General features: G+C 51.8%; 1 protein-coding gene across 1 annotated transcript in view; it reads left to right on the forward strand.

Moving 5' to 3' along the window:
* The first annotated feature begins 2,834 nt into the window (after positions 1 to 2,834).
* Positions 2,835 to 14,247, forward strand: part of RCSD1 (RCSD domain containing 1) — a 67,871-nt gene continuing 56,458 nt past the window's right edge. The window contains exon 1 of the mRNA XM_044387952.3: positions 2,835 to 2,925. Within this exon, the coding sequence (XP_044243887.1) occupies positions 2,920 to 2,925 (6 nt within the window). The 5' untranslated portion in view covers positions 2,835 to 2,919. The remainder of the gene's footprint in view (positions 2,926 to 14,247) is intronic.

Genomic DNA, 14,247 nt, shown 5'->3' on the forward strand with positions numbered 1-14,247 from the left:
TTGATTTAATGACAAAGATTCTACTAATCTGCTCCACTCAGTCAGCTATGTACTCATTCATTCACCAAATAGCCATGGAAGACCTGCCATGTGCCCATGGCTGCCCGTGGTAACATGGGCTCCACGACACACAGACTCCCCTGCCCTGGCTACATCTCTAGTGTTCCTTGTTCTTCGTTCTGCGCTGGCCTCTATTTACTGCTTGGCTGGTCAGCCTGCAAGAGTGTGTGGAGGGGGCGTGGGAGAAAGCAAAGGAAGTGGGTCCTGGTGAGACAACCAGCCCCCCAGAGAGGGAGGGGAACCACCCCTCACAGCCACTTTCCCTTCCCCTTAGGCTGTCAGAGCAACAAGTCACAATCCCAGGTGACCCAGCAAAAAATAGAGTGTTTACCAGCTGGGTTATCTCCACTCTGGCTTCTGGGGATCTTCTGGAGGGTCTGGAGGGAAAAAGAAGGGGAGCCCACCCCCCCACACTTGCTCATGGCTGCTGAAACTGAGCTCTGGGCTGTCCCACCCCTCCACCCCTCTCTCTCTATTTTCCATTCCTTCCTCCAGCAGAGGCCTCTCTCTAGGGACCAAAGAGCTCTGGAATAGCTTTCCACTCTGCAGGTCTTAAGACCCCAGAGCATGACAGACGCCGGGCTTGTTTGCACTGTGGGTCACGAGTTCCCGCTGGGCAAGGGAAGGTCTGACCAGGGCGTGGGGTGCAGCTGCAAGGTACTTGGGGCGGCTGTGATGCTATCTGGGCCTAACGGTTTCCTTTGGGTAGGCACTTCCGCCCTCCTGTTTGTGAAGCCAGAAACCTATGCTGGGGCAGCCCCATTCTGAGCCGAAAAGAAGACTAGACGGAGGCAGAAAGAAAAAGGCGCCACCAGTCAGGGTTCGAAGACATGGTAGGAGATGGTGTTCCTAGCACCCGCTCAGTCCTGCACCTTTAAAAGGAAGAAAGGAAAACAGTCACAAGCACAAGTATGCATTGTAAGGTACCAGGAAATTTCCTTTCCTGCTGCCAACTCTGTCCTAGAGCCCTCACCTCTGTGTGGCTGAAATGGGAGGGGACTGGCCCTTAATTCCTGGGGGAAGGGGGCCCTTTCATGGGGCCCCAGGATGCCCTGTTCTAAATAAAAGAAATATCTGGTCCCTATACATTTGAGCTTGTACACAAAGCTAAGCATTATAAAAATAGCTACTGTTCTCAGAGTGCCAACTAAACTGTATACGTGAGGAAGCTGAGGATCAGAGAGGTTAAGTGATTTGTGAGAGGAAAGCCAGCTAGGAAGTAGCAGAGCTGGAATCCAACGCTCAATCTGTTTCTGAAATCGAGGCCTTGCTCCTATGTTCAGAACTGGAAAACACTTCGGCATTTGGGCTGTCAGTGTTTTAGAAAGTCAGGCTTTAGAAGGTTCTATGATAGGAAGAAGGTCATGTTTCTAAGACTGGTACGCAAAGCAGCAATCTAAGCGCCTGAAAGACCAAGGGTGGTTATTGGGAAGAAGAGCTGAATCAGAGCTCTTCTTCCCAGTGTGAGCAAACTCTCCACTTGTTTGCTTTACGGGATCCTCCGTATATTTCCCTTCACGGGGCTCACCATTGCCCACCCAGCTGTTGCCCTCTGACACTGCTCGCCCTCCCAGTCCGGGGTGAACTTGGGTGAGGCCTTGGGGATGGGGGCGGGGCGGGCGAAAGCCGTGGGACATGGAGGCATCCCTCCCCGCCAGCCAATCCCCTTCCATTCACAATCCTTGCACGTATCTCCCCTCTTCTGTCTGTCCTGGGGGGAGAGATCCAGAAGGGGCACCTAGGGCTGGTGGCCAGTACGCGCAAGCTGGTAACCGGAGAAGATTCCAGGTCCCATGTCCCTCCCACGCAGCCTGCCGGAGGGCTGGGACAGCCCTGGGGGAGGGCTGGGACAGCCCTGGGGGAGGGCTGCTATGCTGGGTCTTATGGGAATCGGATGTTCAGGATCCTGCCCTTTCCTCTATTTAATAGGAACGGCGAAAAGGCCCTTTAGCAAGCAGCCTGCGGGAGCTGAAATTCCCACAGAATCCAATGCATCAATCACATCAGGGGAAGAGAACAAGATTCAGTGCTACAGGGAACTTGAAAATCCTTGCTTGGATTCCTTTGGTCCCCCGCCCCGTACACAGATGAGAGATGGATAGATTGATAGGGGTTTCCTGCAAACGTGCCACTGCACGTGGAAAGAACAAGAGATGAGACAGGGGAAAGGTGGTCCTGTCGGTTCCACGCTGAGCGCGGAGGGCTAAGTTGGAACAGCTCGCGTCCTGGGGCCGGGAGAGAACACAGCCGCATCGAAGGTCCTCTCACTCCCACGCAAGAATGCCAGGAAACCCAGGTATGACATGAATGCCATCATTTTTTTTTTTTTTTAAGGAGAAAAGAAAGCAAGAAGCATGCACGTAAAGGAAGGAAACAGAAAATTGGGGAGATAAAAAGAATAAAAGAACAGCTTTAACTTTTTAAGGCACGAAAAAGGCATTTTCTAGGAGCGCCAGGTTGAGAAGGGCGGGGACCCGGGGCCAAGACCGGGGTCCGGCGGAAAGTTCGCGAGGAAGAGGGGCCAGACGGCTGTCCCATCCCCATGTTTGGGCAGATTAATGGAGTCGTGACTCCCTCGCTCGAGTCCTGCCCTGGGAGGGGACAGTATCTGTTTAGATTTGTGTCTAAATTTAAACCCTGATCGCCGGCCGCCCTCCCCCGCTCCCCACCCCTTCCCCCTCCCCCGGCCTCCCCCTTCCTCGTGCGCTCGCGCAGGGCCGGGCCGCCCGCAGTCCCGAGCGAGGCCGCCGGCGCGCCGCCGCCGCCCCCCTGCCCTGCGCGCCGCAGCCCCGGCCCGGCGGGCGCGGGGAGCCGAGCGGACAGCGAGCGCGGCCGCCGCGGAGCCGGCACCTGGACGCCATGGAGGTAACGCGCCTGCGGGCGGCGGGGCGGCGGGGCGCACGCAGCTGCGGGGCTCGGGGCGGGAGCGCGGGGCTCCGGCCGCCGGGGGAGGGGGTGGGAGATGCGCCCGGGACACCTCGCGGGCGGGCCGGGCGGCGGGAGGACCCCCGACGGAGGGCGCAGGGGCCCGGGGGCCTCCGGGGGCCCCGGTGTGGGGTCAGGGATCCCCGCGCTTCAGAATTAAGAAGTGAGGTGCGGCCGCCTTCGTAAAGGGGCAAACATGTGGGCACAAAATCGCGCCGGAGCGGCAGCCCCCGAATTTGGAGAGATGGGTACTGAAAGAGAAAGAGCAGGCGACGTGAGGCGCCTCTGTGCCAGGCTGGGCGCTTCCCTTTTCGGCTGAAGATTGACCTTTAGGGGAGGCCTCTTGCTTCCAAGTCCCTCTGTGGCCGTCACATCTCCTTTCAGAACTTTCTGAAAAGCTCCCCTCGTGGGCAGACGGCATGTTTCTGATCAAACTTGAGACTCCACGTATGTCCCTGGCTTCTGAGACTGGCTGTGTCAGGGGGTGCTGGCCGCATCTGTGGGGTGCTCCAGGGTGAGGCCCACGGCTCCTCTGCGTGGCTCTTTCCTGGTGCTGTTCCCACCTCCGTGGGGTGCAGGCGCCACCCTCCCGGGGAGAGGGCCCGGTGCATTCCCCTGTCCTGCCCTTCTCCACGTTTCGAGGCTTCTATAGATTTCCCCCTTGAAATAGAGACCTGACATTTAGCCCTCAGCCAATCTTCACGGGGCAGGGCCTTTGAAAAAGCTGAAAGGAGAAGGTGCCAGTGCTCTGTAGCTTCCAGGGTAATTCCCAACCACAAGCATAAGGGAGACTGTTTCTCCTGAGGCTGTAGCCAGCCGCAGTCAAGACTCACAGGGTCCCTCCCTTCCCAGCCCCAGGCTCTGCTTGGGAGCCCTGGCTGGCTCTCCGGAGCTAGACCCCTGCTGGACCTGGGCAGCCCCTGTGACTTCTCCCCTGGGCACTAGGTCTGTCCTGAGCAAGCATCCTGCGTTCAAGCCTCCAGCTCGACTGGTTGTCTTCAAGGAACAGGGAGCATCTTCAGGCAGACTTTAGAGTGTGGGATCCACCCTGCGGAGAAACACTGGCAAGTCAGGGGCAAAGGGCTGGGGAAGGGTGGTGGGGACCACACAGCTGAGCTCAGCAGGTGGTGTCAGAGCTCAAGGCATCAGGACTCTCTCTGACCGGCTACAGCTTCAGGCCAGAGGAGGGCGATGGCCGAGGGGGGCGCCCAGTTTGTGGAGGGGGTGAAGGAAGACTCCTACAAAAGTTGCTGGAGAAGTGGCTTCCCTCCTCTGGGAGAGTACAGGGGCCTCAGGCCCTAGGCTAGGGGTTCGATATGAATTAGGACCCGTCTAATCTCTTGCAGAAACGGATTGCGGATAAGAGCAAAGCAAGCCTTAGGCTTAAAAGCATGTTGCTGCTTGGGGGTCAAATGCGTGTGTGAATTTTGTTCTAGGAAGACACAGAGGGACTCCTTCCACAGAGCCACTGTCTTCTCCCTCAGCTGAGGAAGGAACGGTGTGTGGTAGAGACCCTGAAATTGTCACCTGAGCAACTTCCTGTGTGGCTTGGGGCTGGGAAAAGACAAGGCCCTCCGGTCTATAAAGGGAGACGTGTGGTAACTGCTGGGGGATTTTACCAGGATGGGGGCTGGGGGGGAATTGCTCAGCCAGCCAGGAAGCCTGTCAGTTTGCCCTGGGCCTGCCGCTGGGCACGGACTGCTGATTGGCAGTGACTGCTTTTGAAGTTTCTTTGTCAAAACGAATGAAGAAAGAAGTGCAGCTGCTAGCCCTGGAAAAGGAAGTAAAGAGGAAACCGAGAGGCTGGGGAAGTGACAATGCGTAGCCAGGAAGTAAACTTTTTATGGTGGGACATGATATGCTGGAGTGGGATTTGGGAACTCCTGACAAATCTCAGAGTAAACCCCTCTTTTGAGTGATGGAACCCACTTTCGAGGTGTGAAGGCACCACCCTATTTAGGGAGAAACTGAGTTATATGACTGCTCAGTATTAGGAATTCGAGCCAGACCAACAAGGCTTACTCAATGTTCATTCTCTAGAACCCACTTACCTATTGGAAGTGTTTGGGAAATCTGTTATTTTTTTTTTTAAGTCACTGTTCCCAATATCAATCATTACTTCAGCCCTCATTAAGCCCTCTGGAATAAACAAGATAAAGATGTCTTCTAAAAGCTCACAGTGCAGCAGGGCAAATGAGACTTACTCAATCCCGTCATGTATGTGTTTTCAAATGTGGAAATGGCAAATGGATGATACCGCAGATCATAAGTATTCTGGGGTTTTGAGGTGAGACCTGGCAGAAGCCTTGAAAGAAAGGTGGGTGGTGAGGAGGAGAAGGCATAGGAATGGGTACAGGGAGAACATGCCAGCTTTGTTCAGGAAAGTAGGCCAGTTGGCTGGAGAGGAAGGTAGGGAAGCAGCGAGAGAAAAAAATGAAAGTAATAAGATAAAAACCACAGGGCCTCCAAGTATAGTGGATGCTGGCCAAGTGGGTGAGTGGGAGCTGGAATCCAAGCCATCTGGAGGAAAGGGTTACTTTTTCTTCATACAAAGTCTTCTTGTCTAGCTGTGCCCCCAAATGGGTGCCTTTTTCTAATTCAGACAGAAGCCAGCTACAGGCCTCCAAGGCCAGATAGTGGATGACCCCGGGTTCTACTCCACGGACAGTAGGAAACTCTGCATGGCCTTTAGTAAGATGGCGGCCATGAGTGAGCAGGGGAACCAGGCTGAGAAGCTTCTCTGAGTGTCCACGCAGATTCCAACTTCAAGAGAGAGTAAGGATGGGAAAAATGGAAGAGTAAAGACCATGTGTCAAAGGAGAAACCAGAAATGACATCCATGTTTGAGCTCACCAGGGTGCCCAGGAGGGTGGAGTTCCCCTGAGACACCAAGGAGAATACTGCAGCTTTTACGTAAGCCTCCAAGCCTTTTGTAAGCAGGATCTGCCCCATTGGTCTTCCGGTCTCCAGAGATTATCACAGTGCCTAGAATTATAATCATCTCACTTCTCGAGAAAAGTTTGCTTGGTAAATGAATGAACAGAAACAGGGAACTCCTTGACATCTCAGTGCACAGCTCCAGTGCCTTGGCTTTGGGAAGCCTTCCCAGATGCCCTCAGACTCTGCAGCTCTCTCCCCCAGCACTTTGTGCAAGCTGGATCCCAGTACTAGGCCGCTGGCTCTGCCCAGCTGGCCCTCTCCCTAGAAGGCCCAATAGACACTCGTTAAATGCTTTCTGAATGAGTAAATAAATGATTGATGATGGCAGATTTTTCTTTAAAGCAAGGTTTAGGTATATTGGTTTTGAAATGCCCAGCACTCCATGAAAATACAGGCCTCTCAGGATGCAAATAGGACTCTTCTTTAGAAGAGCTAATGGGGGACACCACTGTGGATAGGACCCGGGGAGAGAGAAATATATAGTAAAGAAAGAGCTGGAGACTTAGGACATCCAAATGAAATGAATACTCTTAGTTGTTTAACTGTAAATTGCAGGCCCTACCAAATAGCCTGAGAGTGCTTGCAAAAAGTTTAATCTTCACAGACGAAATCCTTCGTTTGTTCAATGAATAGTAGGCACATGAAAATTAAACTTATCTCCCACAACCACGTGTCTACTATTTAGTTGAACATATGAAGGATTTCGTCTGTGAAGATTAAACTTTCTTGCCACTGAACAGATAATTAATTCCTAATTTAGATGGCGACAATTAATGAGCCCTCTTCTCTGAAGCTACATCAAGTCCTTTCCAGATATCATTTGTTCTTCATCCATTTATTCAGTATTATATTGAGCATTTATTACATACTGAACCTTGTGTTTGAAATGTTACGTAAAAACTACTGGGCTATCATGTCTTTTCCTCCTCGAAGACTATCATTATTACTGACGACGAGAGAGAAAGAGTGGGAGGGACAGAGTGTGTGTGTCCCCGTGTATATAATGTGTTCAGTACTTTTTCACAGATTTTTTTTTATTTCATTACCTTTTTTTTACCACGATATCACCAACAGCCTCTCACTGAGCCATATGTTGGCTGCTAGCTTGAGCTTATGGGTCATAATTAGGGATTGCACAGCCTCTGGAAGCTGGGGTTTAGCTTGGAGGACTTGTGGGCTTGCCCACATATGCTCGCGTTCCTATGTGGCTCCGGGGTGCTCTGCGGGACCATCAAAGTACCACTGGCTTCCACGTAGCCAACACCTTTCATTCACTGGCCTGCAATGACAGGGGAAATGGGGGGGGGGGGCAGTCCGACTGGAAGGGCCCAGGCCCCATCACAGGAGGGGTGAGTGTGCATTCCTGGGATGGAGTCAGGTTTCAGAGCCTGATCCGCAGCATGCCTCCTTGAGGCACAACGAGCCAGAGCGGGGTTCCGTGGGAAATCTGAATGCTGGCGGCTCAGCGGCCCAGTAATCTTATCAGGGCCACAGGGGAAAGCATTTGGGTTCCAGAAAATCTGAAGGCAGCCCTGCCTTCCTCTAGTAATAGCTTTACGTTTGCAGCCGGCTTGACCACCCCTACTCGACTCACTAGAATCGAAACATTTCAGAGCTGTGGGTGGAAGGGAACCTTCTCTAGCTGCCCCCGCCGCGTTGGGAGGGAGAAAACAGAGCCGCCAAGGCTGCTGGGGGCCCTTGGAAAGCCAACGGCTTGCAGTGTCTCTCATCCGGGGAGCAGAGCAGCCTAAGCCTTAAGAAGGAAGATCATCAGTTTCATCACAAAAGCAGTATCCCTCAGGTTTGGCCTTCGGGGTGTGATGTAGACATTTTATCTGTCTGTGCAAAAGAGGATGCAAGGATCCCACTGACACAGGGCTGGGGCTTGGTGGCCGCCATCAACCTTACTGCTTCAGGACTCATGTCCTGAATGGATCTGCCCTCGTACCCTGGTCATTTGGGCAGTGAGCTCCCCATCTTCTTCCTTTCGGGCTTCCTGAATACCTGTCTTCTGGGAATTATGGAAAATGCCTAGCTCGTGAGGTCCCCCAGATCCTTTTCTGAGTGGAGAGGCTCCAGCCACTGCCATCCCAAGCCCCAGTAGCTCCCTGGGGAGGTGATGGGGACATGCACCACATGCAGGAGGCACTTCTGAGATGCCATCAGAGCCCATCCTTAATAGGTAATGTTGGAGCCCCCAGGCTGGAAGCACAGAGAAATTCCAAACATTGGAACTCGACAGGCTCTCCAACCTAGAAATCGAGCGTCTGCATTGTCAGATGTCCCCAGCCCTTTGTTTCGAAAGTGCTTCTGCCATATCAGGGCCACCCTCCTGGCCTCAGGGTAACAATCACAGCTCTTTCCCTGACTGGCTCTTCTATAATCGATCGCTAACAATTCACAAGACACCGCACCCTCGCTCTTTAATTAGATCCAACCGACAGGCATTGAGGCCATGCCCTGGGGACACAAAGATAAATGCCTCACTCTGCCCAGGCTTGAAGACCTCAGGCCTAGGAGCAGGGCAAGCACCTAACAGGTGAGGGCAGAACACAGGTCTGAGCTCGCAAGGACAGAGGAGAAGCGGTGTACCCAGCCCAAGGTTCAGGGGGACTTCCTGTTAGACGCAATTTCTAAGTTAGGTCTTGAGAGATGAGGAGGCGTTCTAGTGCAGAAAATTGGAAGGAGCATTCCAGTCAGAGGGGATGACAAGAGCAAAGCCTCTGGTGCTAAAAACAACAGGGTGTGCCTGGGGGAACCCCCCCGCAGTTCATTCCTGGAGGACAAAACAAGATAAAGGTATTTGAAGTTGGGGGGCTGGGTGGGGGATACAGAGAAAAATACAAGTTCCAGCTCCTGCCTCAAAGGAGTGCTCTTCTATTTGGGGAAACAAGATGTACACACATGACATGACATAAAAAAATACAAGATTAGTATCTTGATATGCTGTCAGGTATGTAGGAGTTCAAAGTCAGCTTCACTAACGGCAGCTAGAAAAAACTTGCTCCCTCGGCTGGGGATTCCCCCCCACCTCCAGTGTGGCAGCCCCCCGCCTGCCCTGGGGGTGCACGACCACGGGGATTTCAACCCTGTGATGAGGGGCTCTGCCTTGGACCTGCACCTACACACTCTGGCTGAGGAAATCCATCTGAAACATGCTCCAGGCCCCCAGGGAATGCCTTTGGTCAGGCTCACCAAAGCCACCCCGCTGGCCCTCTCCTCCATCAGAAAGAGGCCTCCGGGAATAACCACATTCCCGAAAAACCTCCTCATCCCATTCACACCTCTACCTGCAGCCCCAGCTCATTCCTCCCACCCTGGTCGCACATCCTGTGCACGGTCTGAAAAGGCAGCGTTTCTCCTCTTTGGCCCAAGACAGCGCAAGGACAAGCTGAGGTGGGCCCGGCAGCAGCCAACCACACGCACAGCCCAGGCTGGGCCCCGCAGATCAGCACAGCAGAAACAGGAAGCTGGGCCTTGCGGCTGCTATTACACAAACCCAGCTCCCACACCAGAGGTCACCGAGCATTTACATGTCACCATATGCCACAGAGGGCTGCAGGCCTCCTTGGGGCCTCCCCTCCAGACCCCCACCCGCAATAGTCCATGCCAAGCACATGAGCTAAAGGGACAGCTCTCCCACCCTGACGGGGCCACCCACCCCCACCTCACCCCACCTCTGAAATACATCCCCAGGCTTCAGGTCCCTGGCTCATCTGGCTTTTGAGGTGCGTTTTGATGGAAGCTGGGAACTCATTTCTGAGCATTTCAGTGTGGGAAGAAACCCAAGGCTTGTCTTCAGGGTAGTGACTACCACTTGTTGAATGCCTACTAAATACAGATATTTTGCAAAAGTTTATCTTTTTTCGTCCTCATAAAGTCCTGTTACCTCTGTTTTCTAGATAAGGATGCTGGGGCTTCAGTATGATTAAATTATGTGCCCAAGGTCTAGAGAGTGACTACCGGAAGAGCCAACCTTGGAACCCACCGTGTTGGGTGGGATCCCATGGCCCCATTCTTTCTCCTGCGCTGGAAAAGCTCTGGCCGCCCCTCTAAGTGTCTGTGTGCTCACAGGGAGACCACAGGCCCCTGGGCCCGGCCGGTCCTCCTCCAGCCCAGGGCCAGCCCTCAGGGGAGGCCAGGCGGCTCAAGGCACGGGGGTGTTAAGGTGCGGCAGAGATTCACTCTGAGCCCTCACGACCTATCTGAAAGGTTTCGGCTGTGTCTCTGGGTGAAACTAGTGCAAACATCTATGGCCAAAAAGGAAGTTTAAATAAAAATGCAATTTGAGGGGCGCCTGGGTGGCACAGCGGTTAAGCGTCTGCCTTCGGCTCAGGGCGTGATCCCGGCGTTATGGGATCGAGCCCCACATCAGGCTCCTCCGCTAGGAGCCTGCTTCCTCCTCTCCCACTCCCCCTGCTTGTGTTCCCTCTCTCGCTGGCTGTCTCTCTCTCTGTCGAATAAATAAATAAAATCTTTAAAAAAAATAAAAAAAATTAAAAAAAAATGCAATTTGAAGGCTTCGAGTTTTGAGAGCAAGAAGGAATGTTAACAATTTCTCCAGTTCCCTTCGTTTTAAAGATGAGGAAACGACACAGAAATGCTTTACCGATGGTCACGCTTTAAATCAGTCAGTGGCGAACTCAGACCTAAGATGAAGGCCTCCCAGCCCTCCACACAGGAACTTTCCCTGTACATGGCGCTGTAGACCCATGTGTGGAAGTGAGCTCATCGCTACTGCCTCACTGCCCCATTTCTGTGTAGCGTCTCCTTGAGGCTCTCCCAAGTCCACACTGGTGGTGTTCCGTTTTCTAGGCTTTAGCTAGCAAGCACCGTTATCTCGGGGGATGACACAGGCAGGGACAGGAATGGCTTTTATTGTCATTCTTCTAGCTGGTGAGGGCAGGAGATCCAGAGCTAAGGCTGGGAGGCCCAACCCCCCAGGTACAGCGCTGTACCTTGTTCCTACGAGCCTTCCCGGAGGGGTCTCCCTGGGAGAGCCCCTCACCCCTGTTTCCCAGTCATGCCTGAATACCCTCCGGAGAACCTGAACTGAAGTCCTCGACAGGAGAAAAACAAGGTTGGTTCCAAGCCCTTGTGTTTTCTAGGGGACGTGACTGGGAGACGCAGAGAGACGGGCTGTCCCAGGCTACAGCAGAATGCCAGAGGGCTGCCCACGTGGAGAACTAGAACCAGTGGAGTGGGCAGGTAGACGAGTTTGCTAGAACTGCCATCACATGGCTACAAGCTAGGTGGCTTAAAACCACAGAAATTTATCCTCTTGGTGCTGGAGGCCAGATATCCGAAATCAAGGTGTCCCAGGGCCGCATTCCCCACTGAGGCTCTAGGGGAGAAATTGTTCCACGCCTCTTCTAGCTCCTGGCGTTTGCCGGCTTCCTTGGCCTCTGGCCGCTGTGATCTCTGCCTCACGCTCACTTCACCTTCTTCTCTGTGTGTCTCTCATAAGGACATGGGTCATTGGATTTAGGACCCACACTGATAACCCAGCATGATTTCCACATCTCCAATCTATAACCCTTTTACTAAACAAGGTAACATTCACAGGTTCCAGAGAGTAGGGTGTGATCATATCTTCTTAAGGGGCCACCATTTAGCCCACGATAGCAGGCAACTTGCTGTCCATTATAGGGGCAGGGGACTTGGGGATTTGGCAGGGTGAATCCTTGGTGTCTTTGGTTAGTACGGACCATATTGTGACACCACCATCCTGGCACTGCCCTCGAGTGAATTACGAATGAATATTCATTGAGGTCTGTTGTGTGTCTTACTTCCTGCCTCTTGGGCTGCCTATAACATCCATAACGGGGTGGGTCACAAACACAGTTCTTTCGGGTCAGAGCCACAGTTGGGAGAGGAGATTTGCAGGGTGCTATGGAGCATTTCCATGGGGCTATAAGGATTATCTCCCCCTGGTCTGGTCTTTTCCCAATGAGATAAATGTGGTGTTAGCAGGCTGGGAAGAGCTACTTAAGATTATCCAGGATCATCCCTCCAGAAAGGATTGTGCGTAGCAAGATGGTAAAATTGCATTTTGTGTGATCTCATTGGATAATCTGCTATCAAACACCTTATTCTTGCTTCATCCCTTTATTCGTGTGGTTAAAGACATGTTTTCAGCATCTATGGGAGTTAGTCAGACACAGTACCTGCTCTGAGATCCATACGGGCTAAAGGTGGAGAGTGGGCAAACATGGAAGGAATGATACCAAACAATGCGATGGCCAACAGTTTGGGGGCACACGTGATGACTGGTAACTCTGAGGGTTAGGACAGGCTAGCGTGTGGCTGAAAACAACACAGGTTCATTTCTCTCGTGCTACGTGTCCGTCAAGAGAGGGGCTGGGGGCTCTGCTCCATGTCGTTGTCGTCCTCCCTCCGGGACCCACGTTGACAGAGTATATGCAACATTGTCAGTTGTCATGGCAGAGGGAAGGAAAGTTCTAGAGGCTCTGCACCGGCCGTGGCTCTGGCCTGGAAGGATCAGAAATAGCCCACAGCTACACTCAACCACAGGAAAAAGGAAGAGCCATCCCCCCATGTGCCCTAAATGATGAGAGCCGAAAGTGTTTCACGAACATCATCGGTGTCCTGGCGGAGTCTTACTAGACTTCCAGAGGAGCTGATCATTGAACTGGGTCTGGAAGTAAGACTGTGTCTTTCAGGCTGACAAAGGTGTGAAGGCTGAGGAAGAAAACTTGTATCTGTGCCCCTCACGCTCATTCACTGGAGACTTACACAACTCTCGTGGTTGGAGATATTCTTCCTGATTAAAACGAAAGCTGCTTCGCAAGCACCAAGAATGTTCTCAGTGATTTTAATTCTTCTTCGTGCTTTGGGGCATGTTTGGAGGGGCAGGTAGGTTTGAAGGGAAAGTCATGGGGTGAACATACACCCCATTTCTATGGGAAGATAGACCAGTGAAATAGAAACATTAGGTGCAACTGTTAACAGTGTTTCTCGAAGAATATGTAAGTAGAGTAAAATGTTTCTCAAACATCTTAGCCCTGGAACAGCCAACTCCACAGACCATGCCATCAAGGGCTTATAACCACCCATTTTGATTTCGAGGTGTTCCCCCCATAGTGAACAGGGAATCTATGCTTTTTTTCCTGCATGCAGTTACAAAACAGAATTACAATTTTTGTATAAGCCTTATACATAAGCCCTGCCCTCTGTGCTTAAGGAAAGGGTTAGTGAGAGCCCGCCAATAACATTGGAATTAGGCGGTGGATTTTGAAGGGAATAGTGACAACAGGCTGCCCTCTGCCCTCTCTGTCCCCTCAGGTTTTCCTTCTCTGATTATTGCATCTGGAACAGGCCAACAGGGTTGCTGCATGGACAAAGAAACCATGATACCTGAATTCAGGTCCAGAGTCAGTAACTACTTTAGGGCCCTGGTTTGTGTCTCCATCTGTAAAATGGGTACCCGCTTTACTTGCCTTCTAGGGCTGATTTGAGAAGGAAGTAGGCTCATGTGTGATTTAAAAAAATTATGAAACTGCCTTGGAACATTAAACTGTCCCATGGATATAAAAATCATGGTGGTATGATTATGAATATTTATTGAGTGGATATTGTGGAAAATCATAACATCCCTGAATGTGTCTTCTGTAAGAAGGTTCTGGTGTTCTCTTTGCCTCGTGGAAGGTGGCAGAGGGAGTGCAAAAAAGGTGACATTGGTGAATATGAGCGGAGCTAAGGCTTCCACTGTAGGTCAGAAGATGCACAGAAGAGACACTGGTCTGTGTAATGGTAAGAAGGAAAATACGATTTTACCGTGCGTTCTTTTTAAAGCATTCTCCCATAGCTCTTGAACTAAATGATAAGCTCTTAAAATCCCCATCATTGGCACTAGTTATCCTACAATGAGCATAGTAGGTATTCAACACACCCTTTTGAATGAAGGCCAGAATGCAGGCTTTGCCCTGCTCCCTGGAGAGGCAGGTGAGATAAGGGTTAAGAGCACAGACACAGCTGGCTTTGAATCCTGATTTCTCCATTTTCTACTAGCTTGTGGCCTCTCTATGCCTTGGTTTTCCCATCTGTAAAATGGAAATAGGAATAGTACCTACAGGATCGGGTTGTTCTGAGGATTAAATGAGTTCATATTTGTGTAAAGTGCTTAGACCAATGCCTGGCACGTATTAGGTGTGACATAATTGTTTGCTAGAATAAATTAAGTCAATTTTTATAGCCATTTAAAAGAGGACAGCCTCTCTTGCTTTTCGTGCAGCTTGGACTGCGACCCAAGATGGACAGGAGGACATCTGAAGTTCTCCTCCAGGAGAGTGTGTGACTCCC

The sequence above is a fragment of the Ursus arctos genome, unplaced genomic scaffold (assembly GCF_023065955.2).
Source record: "Ursus arctos isolate Adak ecotype North America unplaced genomic scaffold, UrsArc2.0 scaffold_2, whole genome shotgun sequence".
In the NCBI taxonomy this organism is placed as follows: Eukaryota; Metazoa; Chordata; class Mammalia; order Carnivora; family Ursidae; genus Ursus; species Ursus arctos.